Genomic DNA, 15,070 nt, shown 5'->3' with positions numbered 1-15,070 from the left:
GCACTTACTTCCAGGAAGGATCCAAGCGGCCGAGGTAGCGGTTTCGTGCCTCAGAACCTTCAACCCGGGACCACCGCTCCACAAAATGGCGCCTCCGTCGACTGCCGTCTCCTACCCACAGTGCCTCGCGCCCACCCCTCCCCCGACACGCCCCCCGCGGAGGCGTCCAATCCGCGGAGGCGCCTGGCTGCGCGAGGGCTGCTGGGAAGTGTGGTCGCTAGGGCAGCCTGTCGGTTACTACGCCCCGCGTTAATTTCCTGTGTATTTCCCTTCTTCAAACTCGCGCCTGATGCCAAGCTGCCCTTTGCAGACCCGGGTTAGAGCCTTTGCCGTTATTAGGCATAGCAATGCTTTGTCTTTGTTACAAGCACGTTTAACCCGGTTTTAAGAGAAGGAACGCTAGTTCATCTTATGTTGCGTTATTGGACGCTAAGATTATTGGGCTACTTTACAAATATCGATTTCATCTTCATAGCCTATGAAATGGTGATTAAATCCACTTTGCACGTGAGGAAATTAAGATTTATGGAAATGAAGAGGATTCTTGAAAGCAGGTCTAAAAAGTATCATTCCATTGATGTTCTCTTGTTACTTTAAGGGTTAATAGTTACTACTTGGATGTCTAGTCGTATCTCAAAGTTAACACAGCCAAAACCCAGCCTCCTCTCCACCACCTTCCCTGGCTCATAAGTGGAAACTCCCTGCTTCCAGTTACTCAGCACAAAAACCTTGGAGTAATCTGTGACTTTTTCTTGCACCCAACCTGTCAGCAAATTCTTCTCATTCTACCTTCAAAATATTTCTAGCCCTGGCCAGTTTGGCTCAGTGGATAGAGCGTCAGCCTGCGGACTGAAGGGTCCCAGGTTCGATTCTGGCCAAGGGCACGTGCTCGGGTTGTGGGCTCGATCCCCAGTGGGGCTCGGGTTGTGGGCTCGATCCCCAGTGGGGGGGCATGCAGGAGGCAGCCGATCCATGATTCGCTCTCATCATTGATGTTTTTCTCTCTCCCTTCTTCTCTGAAATCAATAAAGAAATATATTTTAAAAAATATTTCTAGAATCTGACCACTTCTAGCTGCAACTGCTGCCCACCTAGCCAAAGCCACTACTATTGTCCTTATTTTGCGGAGAGGGGAGGTCACACAGAGCTAATGTGTTGGAACTGGGATATGAACTAGTACGTTTGATCTGAGTCCATGCCCTCAGCCACTAGAATGTAAACTCCAGGAAGGCAGGGACCTTTGTCTGCTTGGTTCACTACTCTCTCCCTGGTCCCGCTACTGGTGCCGGCACACAGTGTGCACTCAGTAAAGATTTGAACAGAAATGAACCCACGGCAAAGCGAAAGGCGTAACATTTGCGGCAGGAAGCAGCAGAGGGCCTTGGACGATTCAGAGACGTTCTGGACTCCCGCCAGTGAGGGGGTGGTCTTTTTGTGCATCCGGTTAGCACAATTTCCCATCATTAATAAATTATTTTTAGTGGAACTTTTTCAGGTCACTTATACAAACTGAAAAATAGACCATGACAAGGCAGAGAAAGGTACCAGTTCAGTTACGGAAAACGGCACCCATACCATCTCTTCTAGATAACGAAGTGGAAGGGTGTCAGTGAGATTCCAAACCAGAACCTTCAAATATACTAAAAAATATTTTTCCTAGAAAAACATCTTTAAACATGTTCTTAAAAAATGTCTTTATTGGTTTTTAGAGAGAGATGGAGAGGGAGAAGGGAGTGAGATAGAAACTCCCACCAGCTGCCTCCTGCACACCCCCTACTGGGGATTGAGCCCCCCACCCAGGGAAGTGCCCTGACTTGAACTCTAACCAACGACCTCTTGGTGCATCAGGTGACACTCAACAACTGGGCCACACCAGCTGGGCTAAACATGTTCTTATTATGGCTTATCCGTCTACATCAAGGGCATTAAGCGACTGACACTGGGAACTCTTTGGGTAATTAAAAATATGACAATAGGGAAAGGTAGAAATATCTGGATTCTGGAATAATGGGCCATTTATTTCTGCTCTCTCTGCCTCTCTCCAACGCTATATGTATGTACATATCTATCTCTCAACTCTGCTTGGGCTACTATAACAAAATACCAGACTAGGTAGCTTATAAACAACTTGTCATCAGAAAAAAGTAAATGTATGTGCTCCACAGAAGGCACTCAAATGTGTTTAATGGAATTTAAAAGTTAAATACAGATGGGATCAGCCCTGGCCGGTGTGGCTCAGTGGATAGAGTGTCAGCCTGCAGACTGTAGGGTCCCAGGTTCAATTCCGGTCAAGGGCACATGCCTGGGTTGCAGGCTTGATCCCCACTCGGGGGCCTGCAGGAAGCAACTGATTAATGATTCTCTCTCATCATTGATGTTTCTCTCTCTCCCTCTCTCTTCCTCTCTCAAACCAGTAACAATAAAATATATGTATTTTTTAAAAAATCTCTTAAAAAAATAGATGGGGTCTTTGCAAACCTGCAATGGACAAAAGATGCCAAGAATCCCGAACCTGCCAGGCTTAATGGCCACTAGCAGTTAATTGCCTTGCTCCCAAAGCAGTTCGACAAGCATTTCTGGGCTGGGCACCTCCCCCGTCATAAAAACTATATGGCTGTTCATAAATGGCACAAAATCATTGTTGGACGTGGAGGAGATGCCTAGGAAAAAAGATGGATGCCATTCAGAGGAAGTGCGTCCTCCAGGTCCTCTGGTCGCTGCCCTTCTGTGTGGACACTGCCTGGCTGAGTTCCAGAGCTGGGCCCCAGAGGCCTGCCTGGCAGCTGACGTGGTCTGGAAAAGCTTAAATTCCCAGCCAAGTAAGGACAACGAAGACAACAGACTGAGTTGTCTTTTAAGTAAAGCCACATGTGTTCACTACAGAATAAAGAATAGTCCTTAAAGTTGCCTTTACTAGTTTTTTGATGTAAAAAAAAAAAAAAGTTCTCCACTTAATGAAATATTACTAGGCCTTCCCTGTCCCCCTTCATCTTCCACCACTTGGCAAGAGAAAAAACTAGTCCCATGTTTTGGTCCCAGGCTGGGAATGACTGCTCTAGAATATCAAGTGAAAAAAGATGTGAAAACTCGGGCCTGTACCAAGAAACAAAAATAATTTTTGTCCAGCTGGGCTTGGATGAAGTGAAAGGTGTCATTAAAATTTAATTCGACTAGTATTTTCCATAGACCTGAGCTCAGCATTCTCCACGCCCTGCTGAGCGCCTGCTGCGTGGGCCCTGTGCCAGGTGCTAGGGACACACTAATGAAGAGCACCCTCAAGACACTGCCCTTAGGCAGCTGGCATTCTAACCGAAGGCCTCGGGAACTTCCCAGGGACACGGCAGGGGGACACATTCTTCTCACTCATTTCCACTTTCATCAATACTCACAGTATTGCTTTTAAAACGTGTTGAATACGTTAGAGCTTATTTCCAACAGCAAACTCTCCATTAAAGTGGCAAAATAAAACAGGAAAAGAACAAAAGGAGGCAATGGCCCAAACCAGTCTCTGAGGTCTGAGGTCTTCAGGAAAGATGAGAACTGAGTCCATGTCAGACCATCCCAATAGCTTGCCCTACTTCTTCCTCAAGGCTCTCATGCCAACCATTGTTCAATACTCCTCTTCCCCAGGGCAGTGCGTCTCCTAGGCACCCGTGACACGTAGAGAGGGCTCTCGACACATTCCTGGAGTGGCCACATAACCTGGTACTCCGCTGGGCAGCCCAGACCCTGGGTCAGCTAAGTAGCCTCCACAGGAGTCAACAGTGAAGCATCTGACGTGTTCCACAGCTCACTCCAGGCCCCGCAGGTCAGTAGGGAGGAAACCCTGGTCTGGTCAGCTCAGGAGAAACTAGGGCCAGCTCCCAGTGTTTTGGGCCTCCTTAGTGGCGGTCAGACAGGAAGTACTGTGATGCCGTGTGCTCCTGATGCTTGTTTTCCCTTTTAAAGGGATAAAAGGACTTATTCAAGATGAAGAGGAAGGAATTATATCTGGACGCAGCATGCAAACAATTTAAGTTCACACTATCATTCTGGTTGCTGGAAATGTTTTCTCCTTGGGGTATGCCCACCTCTCCTTACATCTCCCACCCCTCCAAAATGCCAGCCCCCACCCCATCTTTTTACAGAGCTCTTCTTGGTCTTGCCTTATGCTGGATCTGCCCTTAGAACAGGGGTTGGCAAACCACAACCTGTGGGCCAATTTTGGCCAGCAACCTGTTTTTGTAAATAAAGTTTTATTGGAACACAGGCACAATCACCTGTTTAGGTATTATTGTCCATGGCTGCTTTCTCAATACACAGGGCTGAGGCTAAACACAGACTCTGTCTCTTCACAGAAAGTTCACACTCTCCTGCCGTATGTCACCGAGATGCTCTTCTGAACACGCAGGTCTCTTCCTGAGAAATAATCTCTGTGACATCGGAAAAGTACAGTTCTTAGCACTATTATCTGTTATCTTGAGGAATTATCTTTAAAAGTTTTAATAGGTTCATAGGACATAGTCCTTCAACTGCAAAGAATTAAAAACAACCACCCGTGAAATGGTGAATGACATGGTGGGGAGTTTAAGATTTGAAAGGGGCAGACACCTCTTCGGAGAGTTTGGCCACGGAGGGGAGGAAAAGCTGGGCGTGGCTGGAGAGGAGTGTGATTCTTACTATGCTGACTTGTGATCACATGTGTGAAGCACTGAGTACCCAGCAGGCACTCAGAGAGGTGTCACACCTGCCATCCCCCCAGTAAGGGAAAGTCAGAAGAGGACTTACAAGGGCCATTAGAGCAGTAAACCAATACATGGAATAGTTCAGATAGAAACAAACGATAATGAGATGCTAGTCTCATTAATTAGATTAGAAAAGTAATTCTTAGTCTATTCACACAGGCTAGTTCAAGGTCACTCATACTGGCAGCAGGCAGTGCTATAGGGCTCAGTGCAGCAATCTTCACTCAGCAGCATCTCAAAGGGGCCCACAGCAAGGCCCTCTCCCCTGTCCACCATTAGTGCCAACTCCAACCAACCTACAGAGGATAAAGTTAACAACCCAAAAAATCACATTGAAAAAAAGTTTATTTAAAAAAGTTCTAGCAGCAAGAACAGTAACAAAACAAAAGGAGAGACTGACAAACAAAACAAGGAGGCTGTGTCCCCTGGGACTGTCTCCATCCTTCAATCAAGTTCTTTATATCGAGCAAACATGACTCTTCGCACAGCGTCTCGGTAAGTCTCGTTGGACTGTCTCTTGCTGGTTCTTCCAGGAGCCCCCACCCCGGGCCCCCTCATCCGGCCTTCAGTCTGTAAAAAAAGGCAAACTATGAGGTGGGCTCTCAGAATGAAATTAGCTTCTGGGCTGGTCTTTGACTATAAAAGTTTCTGAACCAGTACGGATCAGGACACAGAATTTTTTAGGTGTTTTTTTTTTTTTTTAAGTACATTTTATTGATTTTTTACAGAGAGGAAGGGAGAGAGATAGTTAGAAACATCGATGAGAGAGAAACATCGATCAGCTGCCTCCTGCACATCCCCCACCGGGGATGTGCCCCCAACCCAGGTACATGCCCTTGACCGGAATCGAACCCGGGACCCTTCAGTCCGCAGGCCGACGCTCCATCCACTGAGCCAAACCGGTTTCGGCTTTTTTAGTTGTTTAATAAACAAGCACCCAAGATGAATAAGGAGGGTGGTGAAGCCATCATTTCAGGACACAGAATTCAACACCAGAACTATGAGAAGCTAACCTATGCTGGCAATTCCAGAGGGGGACTAAGCCTACACAATATGGGCAATGTTTCCTCCCTCTTCTCACCTTCTTTGTTTTTCCTGAAATCTGAGGGCCAAGTCCTTCCTGGGAAACCAGGACTAACTTCATGCTCCTCAAAGACAGGACAGCATGCCCAGCCTGTGTGGCTCAGCGGTTGAGCGTCGACCCATGAACCAGGAGGTCACTGGGTCATGGGTTTAATTCCTGGTCAGGGCACATGCACAGGATGTCGGCTTGATCTCCAGCAGGAGGTGTGCGGGAGGCAGCCAATTGATGATGTTTTTCTCTCATGGATGTTTCTCTCTATCCCTCTCCCTTACTCCTCTCTCTCTAAAAATCAACAAAAACATGTTAAATCCTTTTTACCTTTCATTGCTAGTTCCCACGTTTTTACCAAACGATTCTTCAGTCTCAAACTGCCTAATTCCCACAAGGCCTGACCTCTGACTCTGTGTAAGAATAAGATGAGCCCTATTCTAATTTCTCTCTCCCGGTCCCACCACCAAGCAAACTGCCAAGGGCAAGCATGTAGTCAAAACCCAGGAATCAAGACCGAGGGGCTCCTCAGCTCAGATCCTTCGCCAGCAGCGGAGAGAGCCCAGCTCAAAGGCAGGGCCACAGCTCTGGGCCACAGAGAGAGAAAGTTAAGTATATTCCAGGTTCATGCCAGCCCAACAAGACGGAAACCATGTCACCTCTTCCGCCGAAGCCAATCCAGGGTGGCCATGTCCGGGCCCCTTCCTCCAACCAGCAGCCTGCTGAGCACAGCCTCCTCTGCTGCTGTTGTCAACATCTTCTTTATCAACAGGTTTCCGGTCACTGCAAAGGAAGCAGACATTCTTAGATACCTCGCTTTCCAAGGGACTTATCTGTGGGGACACGGAGATGACCAAGACCTGACCCTGTTCACAGGGAAGGACGTGAGAAGAATATGTCAACAGATGCTTCTGGCGCAGAGCACCCAGGCATGGGCGTGCAACAGCAGCTCTGTGCTACTGAACTACAGCACAGGGAACACAAACTGTGAAGGGGCATCACCGGAAATGACAGAAATCCCACGAGGGGACACCTGCCTGGGTCTGACCAATGAGGAGTCGGGGAGCCAGAAGAGAGGCGCAGTGAGAGAGCGAACACGACTGCCCCGGAGAGGGGGCAGGACTGGCAAACGGCTGCTCGGGCCAGACTGCAAATGACCACTGGACATCTCGCTCCATCAGGCCTGGACTTCACTCCTCGGGCAAAGAAACCCCCTGAAAATCAGGCCTCCCTCCAGGCAATGTCACCTCCACACAAGAGGCGGTCGAGGAGCCGCCGGCATACAAAGGTCATGGTGCGGTGGGGAAAGAATGGACGAGGACTGCGAGCCAAGGTGCGATGGAGGAGTCTGGTTTGGAGGTGAGCTAGAAAGGGGCCCAGGCTTCATCAGGAATGTGACCACTAGCACCAGGGGATAAAGGAGGAAGACTGGGCCAGACCAGGGAGACCACGATGCAGTGGCGTCATTACTCTGAACAGGAGCACAGCAAGTTCCCCAGACCCTGAGGACTGAGTATAATGTGGACTACAACACTGAGTAACTGTTTAGTGTAGCAGCCGAGGGTGTCCGAGAGGACATGCCCAGGAGGTAAATGAAAATAGTGACTCGGCACAGGAAACAGAACTGACTCAGGGTGGAGTTACAGGACTTGTTAGCTGGTTAGTGGCGGCTGTGGCTTTGGGTACCTTGGACAGTGCAGGTCAAGAGGGTACGGCACTGAGGGCAGAGTCCTGGACAATAATCACCCAGAAGAGGGATGAGTAGGAAAGAAGACGAGGGAGGAGGAGAGCCAGTAGAAAGCGGTGCGAAGGGCAAGGGAAGAGAGGAGGTCTCCCTGCACCTTTGTCCTTGCCCAAGAGTTCAAATGGCAGAGAGTGACCAATGGGATGTGCCCGCCCCACCATGTGTCACAATAAAGGTTCCCCAGAGAAAAAGTCTGAGTGTGACCCATTTATCGGGCCCGTGGCTGACATGGGGAGAAAGGGTTCCCAACCATGGCCATGGCAGCACTGGCTTTGGCCGCGAAGCAGCCAGCCCATCTTCCAGGCAAACACGTACTCCCTGTAAAGACAGGAGGCCAGAAGGCTGGGTGACGCTCATGCTCAAGGAGCTGAGACAGCCCTGCTGCCTGAGACAGAAAGCAGCAGCACAGCTGGAGGAGGGGATGCCTCCCCGTTAGGTCTTGAGACCGAGGCTGAGTCCAGAGCTCCTGGCTTACCTGTCAGTCTCTCTGGAGTATTTAATTCGTTTTCTTTCTGGAGAGTCAAGAGATTGAAGCTTTTCTCTGCGATCATTTCCTCTTTCTTTAAACTTCCCCTGTTGGGAAGCAGAAGAACAGAGCTGAGGGGCAGAGAAGTGGGGAAGCCTCATTTTATTCCTGATTATTTCTCTGAATGTGAAGGGAGTTCATCTGGCGGCCAACCCCTGGCATCTCTCGTTCCTCCACACACTGCCTGAGGACGCAGCGGCTGCTGGGGCAGCCAGGGAGGAACAGGGTGTGTTCCATCAGCTGCTTTTCCCATCCGAGGAGGAGGGGCTTCCCAGCAGGCTCCCAGCCGGGTTCCCGGCATCACGAGGTCTGCCCTGGGCTGGGGCAGCTCCAGGCTGGGGCCCGAGGCTGGCGAACTGTGTGGTCCAGGTGGCAGGTCCATTTGGCGGTCACAGGAAGCTACCTCCTCTAGCAGCTGCAGCAGGAAAAGGTGTTACCCCAGCAGCCCTGGCCAACACTCCTGCACTAATTTCAAGAGCTGGGCAGGACAGTGGAATGCTATTTATGTGATCTACTCAGAAACCCTTAGCACCACCTTTAAAAATATATCACCTTTATTAAGATGTGATTTATACACAATAAAATCCACCCGTTCCAATGTAGATGAGCTGAGAACTGTTACAGCATCCTTTAGGGCCTCGTGTTCGCCATCTTCAGCACAGCCCAGGAATTCCACACCAGACAGCACAGCCAAGGCCGTAACGGTCCCCTGAGCTTACCTCCCGTTCTCTCCTCTCCAGGTAGGCGAGCTCCTGCTCCGACTGCTTTATCTTCCGGTGGATTTCCAGGTTTTGCTGAGAAGAGAAGGCGTTCTGAGTGCAGGTCTAGAACGAGTGGTCCAGAAACGCCTCCTGGCCTTTCCCCGCAGCTGCTTCTGGACCGCGGCTCCTCTCATGACCAGTCCCCTAAGCGGCCACGATACCCTGCCAGCACCCATCCCTGACTGGTCTACTTAGGCTCAGCAACGGGACCCCGGCTCTAACGCTGCCTGTCACACAGGTTAGTCATGTGGGTGGCACAAGAGGGGACTTCACTCTACTTCTAAGATGTAAAAGACACAACCCTAATTTGTCTCTCTTCACCTAAGATACAAATTATGGGAGAGGGAACCTGGGCACACCAGGAAGAAAACCAAATGCCCAGAGGCTCTGCCTACTGCCCCCCAGCATCCAACACTGTTCACTTTCAAGCCCCCAGAGAAACATTAAAAGGAAGCCCGAGGCCTTCAAGGAACAGACAGACTGCTCTGAGAGTCCCTCCTCCTCGAGGGCCCCACACGGAAGCGGCTCCCTGCACAACGCCCTCCGGCACATGGAAGAGAAGAAACTAGAACGGGGTTCTCTGTGCGGGTCTCTCCAAGGAAAGGGAGTGCCAGCCTACCTTCTCCTGCCCAGGGCCAGCTCCGTCTGTGGGTTACCAGACGGCTAGCTTCTCTCTCCTGACAACTACCCTCTGTCCCTTTAGCCATTTAGTAGTATTTTCATCAGAAAGCTGAAACTTAAATGCCGGTCTGATGTCTCAGAATTTGAAAAGGTTGCAGGGACTTGGGAGGAAGCCAGTGGGAGGGACTGTCCGAGGGGCGTCCCAGAACCCCGGGGGCTGTGGGAACCTGTAGAGGCAGCGGGAGAGGAGGTGTGCCTGTTACCGAAAGCAGAGCTGCTCGGCTTCCAGCCACGTGAGACGTGGTTTGTGCGGAGAGAGTCTCATCCAGCCCCTCACCTGCCCTTGCAGCACCCGCTGCAGAAGGCTCCACAGCACGAGTCCACCTAATGGGCTTTATTTGCCCAGAATCTGGCTCCTGGTCAGTACATGTAAATGGGAAGGCTGCAGATGAGGCCCGATACTTGTCCATTAACGCAGCATGGCTCACAGCAGCACCTCCCCACAGGGAGAGACGGCAGGATGTGACCCTGGGGGAACTGCATCGAGAGGCAGGCGAAACCAGAAGCCTCCAAGCATAAAGCAGAGGAGGGGCTTGTCTGAGGTCCAACTGCTAGGCTAGCCACAGAGCTAAGGTGAGAAGCCCAGCTTCCCACTCCACAGCCGCCTCCTGTCCTCAGCACAGGCTCCGCGCGTGGCGCCCCCGCCCCAGCCACGCTGCTCGCCGTGGGTCTGAAGCTTTCTGAAGGTGGCACAGCTTCATCCAAAGCAGCTCATGGAAAAGGGAGGAGCAGCTTATTCTGGAAGGGCCCGACTTAGCCATGGGAGCGGAGAGGAGGCAGCTGAGGAAGGGCGGCAGGCGCTTTTTCAGTCCCCGAAATGCTCGGCGATGGCAAACGTTACCGTGTGGAAGGCCAGGCCCCCCATACCTTGTGCAGGTCTGAGAGCTGCTGGTGCTTGATCAGAACGTCTTTATTGGGAAACTGCCTTCGGCAGAGCAGACAGGCCAGCTTATTCCAGTCGGTGAGTTTGTCTTCTTCGTTCTCCTTCTTGCTCAGCTCCTCCTGCTGCTGGGGCTGCGCTGTGCGGGGCTGCGGAGGAGGGGGCTGCTCCTCCTCCTCCTCCTCCTCCTCATAGTCACTGTCTCCCCCGTATTCACCCAGGAGGCCGATCAGTGGGTTAACCACCTTGGGCTGGAAGGAGAGGGCCAGGGATTAACACCAAACTTAACCTATATTTTGGGCCCGTTTTTCTGGATATTCTGATCTGGGCATCTCATTTCTTCTTTTAGTTTGAATAGTGAACTGGGTTCAGTATACGCCCACTGACCATACTGCTCATTTCCCAGATGGAGGCAACATGGTTCGAGCGTGACTGTTCTCCGTGCTGACTGAGACAGAGACAGCACAGGGACCCTAGCAACAAAGTGGCGAAGAGAAGGCAGAGGGAGGAGAGCTGAAGTCCAACACAGAGAAGAGTCACAACCTGACAAGTTTCAGAGGAAGAGACACAACCACCTGCAAGCACCCTGACCTGGAGGAGAGGAGGGAGGCTGAGACTGCAGCACCCCCTAGGGGTTAGGAGGCGGCTGAAGGAGGCGGCCATGGAGGACAGCCCTCGGGTAGAGCTATGGCTTCTCAGCAAGGGAACTGCAAAGGGGATGAGGACAGCTGTGCTACAATGAACTGAGTTAATAATGGGGAGCGGGCAGGGCACCTACCAGTAGCTCACAGGAAGCTGTTAGGTAATAAGGTAAGGTCACTGGCCTATGATCAATCAAAAGTAAAAACTAAAGCAGGTTACTATGTTGTGGAGAGAGAGAGGGGGGAAAGGAGGGACGAGAAGCATCAATTTGTCGTTCCACTTATTTATGCATTCACTGGTTGATTTTTTTTTTTAATATATTTTTTTTTATTGGTCTCAGAGAGGAAGGGAGAGGGAGAGATAGAAACATCAATGATGAGAGAGAATCACTGACTGGCTGCCTCCTGCACGCTCCCTACTGGGGATCCAGCCTGCAACCCAGGTATGTGCCCTGACCAGGAATCGAACCCTGACCTCCTGGTTCATAGGTCAACGCTCAACCACTGAGTCATGCAGGCCGGGCTCATTGGTTGATTCTTGTATGTGCCCTAACTGGGGACAGAACCTGCACCTTGGCATATTGGGACAATGCTCTAACCAACTGAGCTACCCAGCCAGGGGACGAGACTATCACACTAATGCAGTGGTTCTCAACCTTGGCTGCACATTAGAATCACCTGGGAATCTTTTTAAAATCCTGATTTCTGGGCCTCATCCTCCGGAAATTCTGTTTCCTTGTTATGGGGTGGGGCCACGACATTAGTAACAAAGAAACAGAATTCCCGGAGGATGAGGCCCAGAAATCAGGATTTTAAAAAGATTCCCAGGTGATTCTAATGTACAGCCAAGGTAGAGAACCACTACACTAAGGCATCTAAAAAACAGATACCAATGTTAGCCACTGTTCATTTTGGCCAGGCAAGCAAACTACAAAAATGACCAAACATCTACGCCACACATTCTTATGCAGCACCAACGGACAGGCAACACCAGGGCAGAGCAATGGGTTTCGATCATTTAGAAGGAAAGAATTAAAAAGCCCAAGACTGTAACTTGAAAAGGGCCAGGCAGGCCCGGCTCTGGGGGAATGGAGCAGAGGAGAGGGAACGAGGACAGAACACGGCCTCTGCTTCTCCAGTTAAAGCTCGACTAGCAGTTTGCCCGACTCATACCTGCTGGGAGACAGAGCTAAAGGATCAACGTCAAAGTGAGCCGTGCCCCTGACCCTCCTTTCCCGTTCGGAACCAGTTCGGAACCAGCCCAGCCCGGCACCAGCTCAGCCTTACTGGGGGAGGGCTCTCTTCCTTCTTCACAGTGGGAGGCAGGGGCTTCTTAAAGACATCCTCTGGGGGGACTGACTCCTCACTGGCATCTTCCTGAAACTGAGAAAATCCAAGGTAATTCTCATAAAAGTTAGGTTATGAGTTGTTATTATTTCAAAAGAAAACACACACACATTTAGTATATTATTGAGTGATTACTGTATGTCAGGAACTTAAGGGAATAATTTAAAAGGAGACCTGAAATGCTAAGTGCTGTACATGATGACACTGTAAGATCAGAAAGAAGAGACAAACAATGCCAAAATGACGAAGAAGATAAGGGCGCACTTTCCTGTGAATTTCTACTACACAGGCATGAAAATAATAGTTTAAAATGCTACCCCCGCTGCAGTGACACTACAGCGCTGTGTATAGAATTAACACTGAAGAGGGAAGGCAGGAAGCGAAACTGGACGGAGGAGCTGGGGTTTGAGCTGAGGCCCTGTTTCACCCCCGGCTTCTGCGCTTGTAAGAGAGAGAGAGACCCCGCCTGCTCTCTGAGCAACTCCACCCTCCGACCCGAGCATCCCCTGCAGAGACCCCTTTGTTTCCAACTGTACGTCTCGCGGAAAGGAGGGCAGATCGCAAGTCCTCTCACCCTCGGCCCGCCGCGGTCCCTCTTCTCCTTGCCGTCCCTTTTAGACGGCTCCTTCTTGCCACCCGACTTTCCCTGACTGGCTGGCTTCTTCTCCTTGCTCTCTTCTTCCTCAGGTGAGCCAGGGTCCTGGGGCACATAGACTTCTTGCTGTAATACAGTTGGAACAGGTAAGTCTACAGGATATCTCACCTTCCCAGTAGTTTCAGGTCTTAGGAGCAGTTCCTTTCTGGGGGAAAGAACAGTTCTCTCACTCCCAAGTCTAAGAAGAGACACATCAAACAAGGTGAAAACCCACTCCAGGCAGAGGACACATCCAAGCGACACACTGTCCCCTCTCTTAAGAGCAGCACTGTTCTAACCTGGAAGGCCGAAAGGCACTGACTTTCCACATAGGCAACAGTTAATATAAAGGTCGTCATCTTTAAAATCTACCTGAATAAATAAATACCACTCAATGGAAGACCTGGACTTTTTAAATCACTGACAAAGTGAACAAAGCACAAAACTCACCTGGGTGTTGGGGTCATAATAAGTTCCCGCCAAGGGGTCATAATAGTAGCCAGTTGCCGAGTCATATATGTAGCAGTCCGATGATGCTAGAGGGAAGAAAACCAGGCAATGTCAGTCCCCGCCAATGACTAACCAACAATGAGGCTGGCCAACCTACAAAGAGCAGGATCTGTAGGTGGTGCTCTCTCTGAATGAGCAGCCCTCTGGCCAACTTAGTGAGCACAAGATTTTAATGGTTGTCCAGCCAAAAACACACACAACAGAAATAAAAGAAAGGGCACTCACACTGCTGTCCTTGTCGATTTGAATCTGAAGACCAGTCGGAATTTCTGCCACCTCCCCTCCTATCTCGGAAATATTTCTTGCCCTATCACAGAAAGGCAAGTTAAAAGAATGGAACGTCCGACAGCCATTAACCTTTAAAGTCACCACTGGAGAGACTCGCAGCCACTCTTTCAGTCGCTTGAGAATCGTAACAGAGCACTCACTCCCCAGCTGCTGAAGCCTACCTGGTAGTAGTGGTCAGAATGGTCCCCAGAATCATTTCTGCAACAAACAACACAACATGTCACGTGCCTGCCACCAAAGGTCACCTGAGAAGTGCCCAACCCTACAGGCCACAGACACTCTCTGCCCCTGCAGGGAAGCAACCACCCGCCACAGCAAGCGGTTCTGCTGGTGCGACGCCTGAGGGGAGGGGCAGCGGGGCGTCTACAGAGCCTCTGATGGAGCGAAACAGCAACTGAGCTGAGGGTGCAGGAGCCAGATGTGTCCATCCCTGTAAGCCGCCTCTCTGACGTAGTTACCATTCCTGGACCACGATGAGGGAAGGAGTAAAGAGGAAGGCGAGGCCCCAGTGCTATGGGAGTGTGAACAAGGTGAGGAGAGTAGGACAGCATTTTTTTAGAATTCCAAGGGGCAAGGTGGTATCAAGATTGTTCTGCACATCCAAGAGTGTAGCATCATTTGGGCCCAAAGATACCAGGCAGTCACGAAGGAAAGGACTCAAGTACCCAGTACTACTAAGGGGGGAAACCTAGAGTCAGAACAAGGCCAGCTTCAGAAAAAGAAAACTAAGCCATCCACAAAAGGAAGGCACCATGCCTTACTCTCTCTGTCTCTCCAGCAGGAATAGGAGTTTCCTCCCCAAATCTCAAGTGGAGGCAGCAGGGGACCCAGCCCACCGCTCTGCCTTACCTTCGTTTCCCAGTGGCCAGGTTTACAGCTACCATCTTCCCGTCAATACTAAATGGTGGATCGAGGTTCTGCAAGATCTTCACTACACGAAGAGCTTCCTGGGGACCCAAAGACACGTGTGAACCCAAAGAGAGGAAAGGCCATGTCCTCTGCAGGAGCCTGGACGAGGGCTTCCCTTCCCAAAGGAGAAGGTCCTGCACAGTGTGCTCCGGCCGGAAACACGAAGGGTGCTGCAGACAGGCTCCTCTGGAGGAGCTGCCCAGGGCGGCCCTCCGTTTCTTTTCTTTTTTAACCGGAAAACATTTCATTGTGAGAAGCACCTTTTTCTGAGTCACACAGACTTAGGGTTTGTTCCAGAAGGGAAGACAGCATAATCAATTCAGATTTATGATTTTGCTTTTTGTTTTTTATCA

General features: G+C 50.4%; 2 protein-coding genes across 5 annotated transcripts in view; both read right to left on the bottom strand.

Annotated features, from left to right (window-relative positions):
• Positions 1-142, bottom strand: part of RBM5 (RNA binding motif protein 5) — a 23,042-nt gene extending 22,900 nt beyond the window's left edge. The window contains exon 1 of one of the 2 annotated variants that reach the window (XM_014538964.1): positions 5-142. The gene's annotated coding sequence lies outside the window, so the exon portion shown is untranslated. The remainder of the gene's footprint in view (positions 1-4) is intronic. The other variant, XM_005865383.2, reaches the window with a different exon arrangement.
• Positions 143-5,051: 4,909 nt separating this feature from the next.
• RBM6 (RNA binding motif protein 6) overlaps positions 5,052-15,070 on the bottom strand; it is a 57,800-nt gene continuing 47,781 nt past the window's right edge. For all 3 annotated transcript variants that reach the window (XM_005865380.2, XM_005865382.2, XM_005865381.2), the window contains 11 exons: positions 14,658-14,755; positions 13,970-14,006; positions 13,746-13,827; positions 13,461-13,546; positions 12,951-13,097; positions 12,317-12,412; positions 10,376-10,639; positions 8,786-8,860; positions 8,016-8,113; positions 6,456-6,579; positions 5,052-5,294 (listed from right to left, as the gene is read on the bottom strand). In XM_005865380.2, the coding sequence (XP_005865442.1) occupies positions 5,169-5,294; positions 6,456-6,579; positions 8,016-8,113; positions 8,786-8,860; positions 10,376-10,639; positions 12,317-12,412; positions 12,951-13,097; positions 13,461-13,546; positions 13,746-13,827; positions 13,970-14,006; positions 14,658-14,755 (1,233 nt within the window). In that variant the 3' untranslated portion in view covers positions 5,052-5,168. The remainder of the gene's footprint in view (positions 5,295-6,455; positions 6,580-8,015; positions 8,114-8,785; positions 8,861-10,375; positions 10,640-12,316; positions 12,413-12,950; positions 13,098-13,460; positions 13,547-13,745; positions 13,828-13,969; positions 14,007-14,657; positions 14,756-15,070) is intronic.

Source organism: Myotis brandtii, unplaced genomic scaffold, assembly GCF_000412655.1.
Source record: "Myotis brandtii unplaced genomic scaffold, ASM41265v1 scaffold207, whole genome shotgun sequence".
Classification (NCBI taxonomy): domain Eukaryota; kingdom Metazoa; phylum Chordata; class Mammalia; order Chiroptera; family Vespertilionidae; genus Myotis; species Myotis brandtii.
The sequence above is the reverse complement of the archived record's forward strand: the minus strand, read 5'-3'. Positions and strand labels throughout refer to the sequence as shown.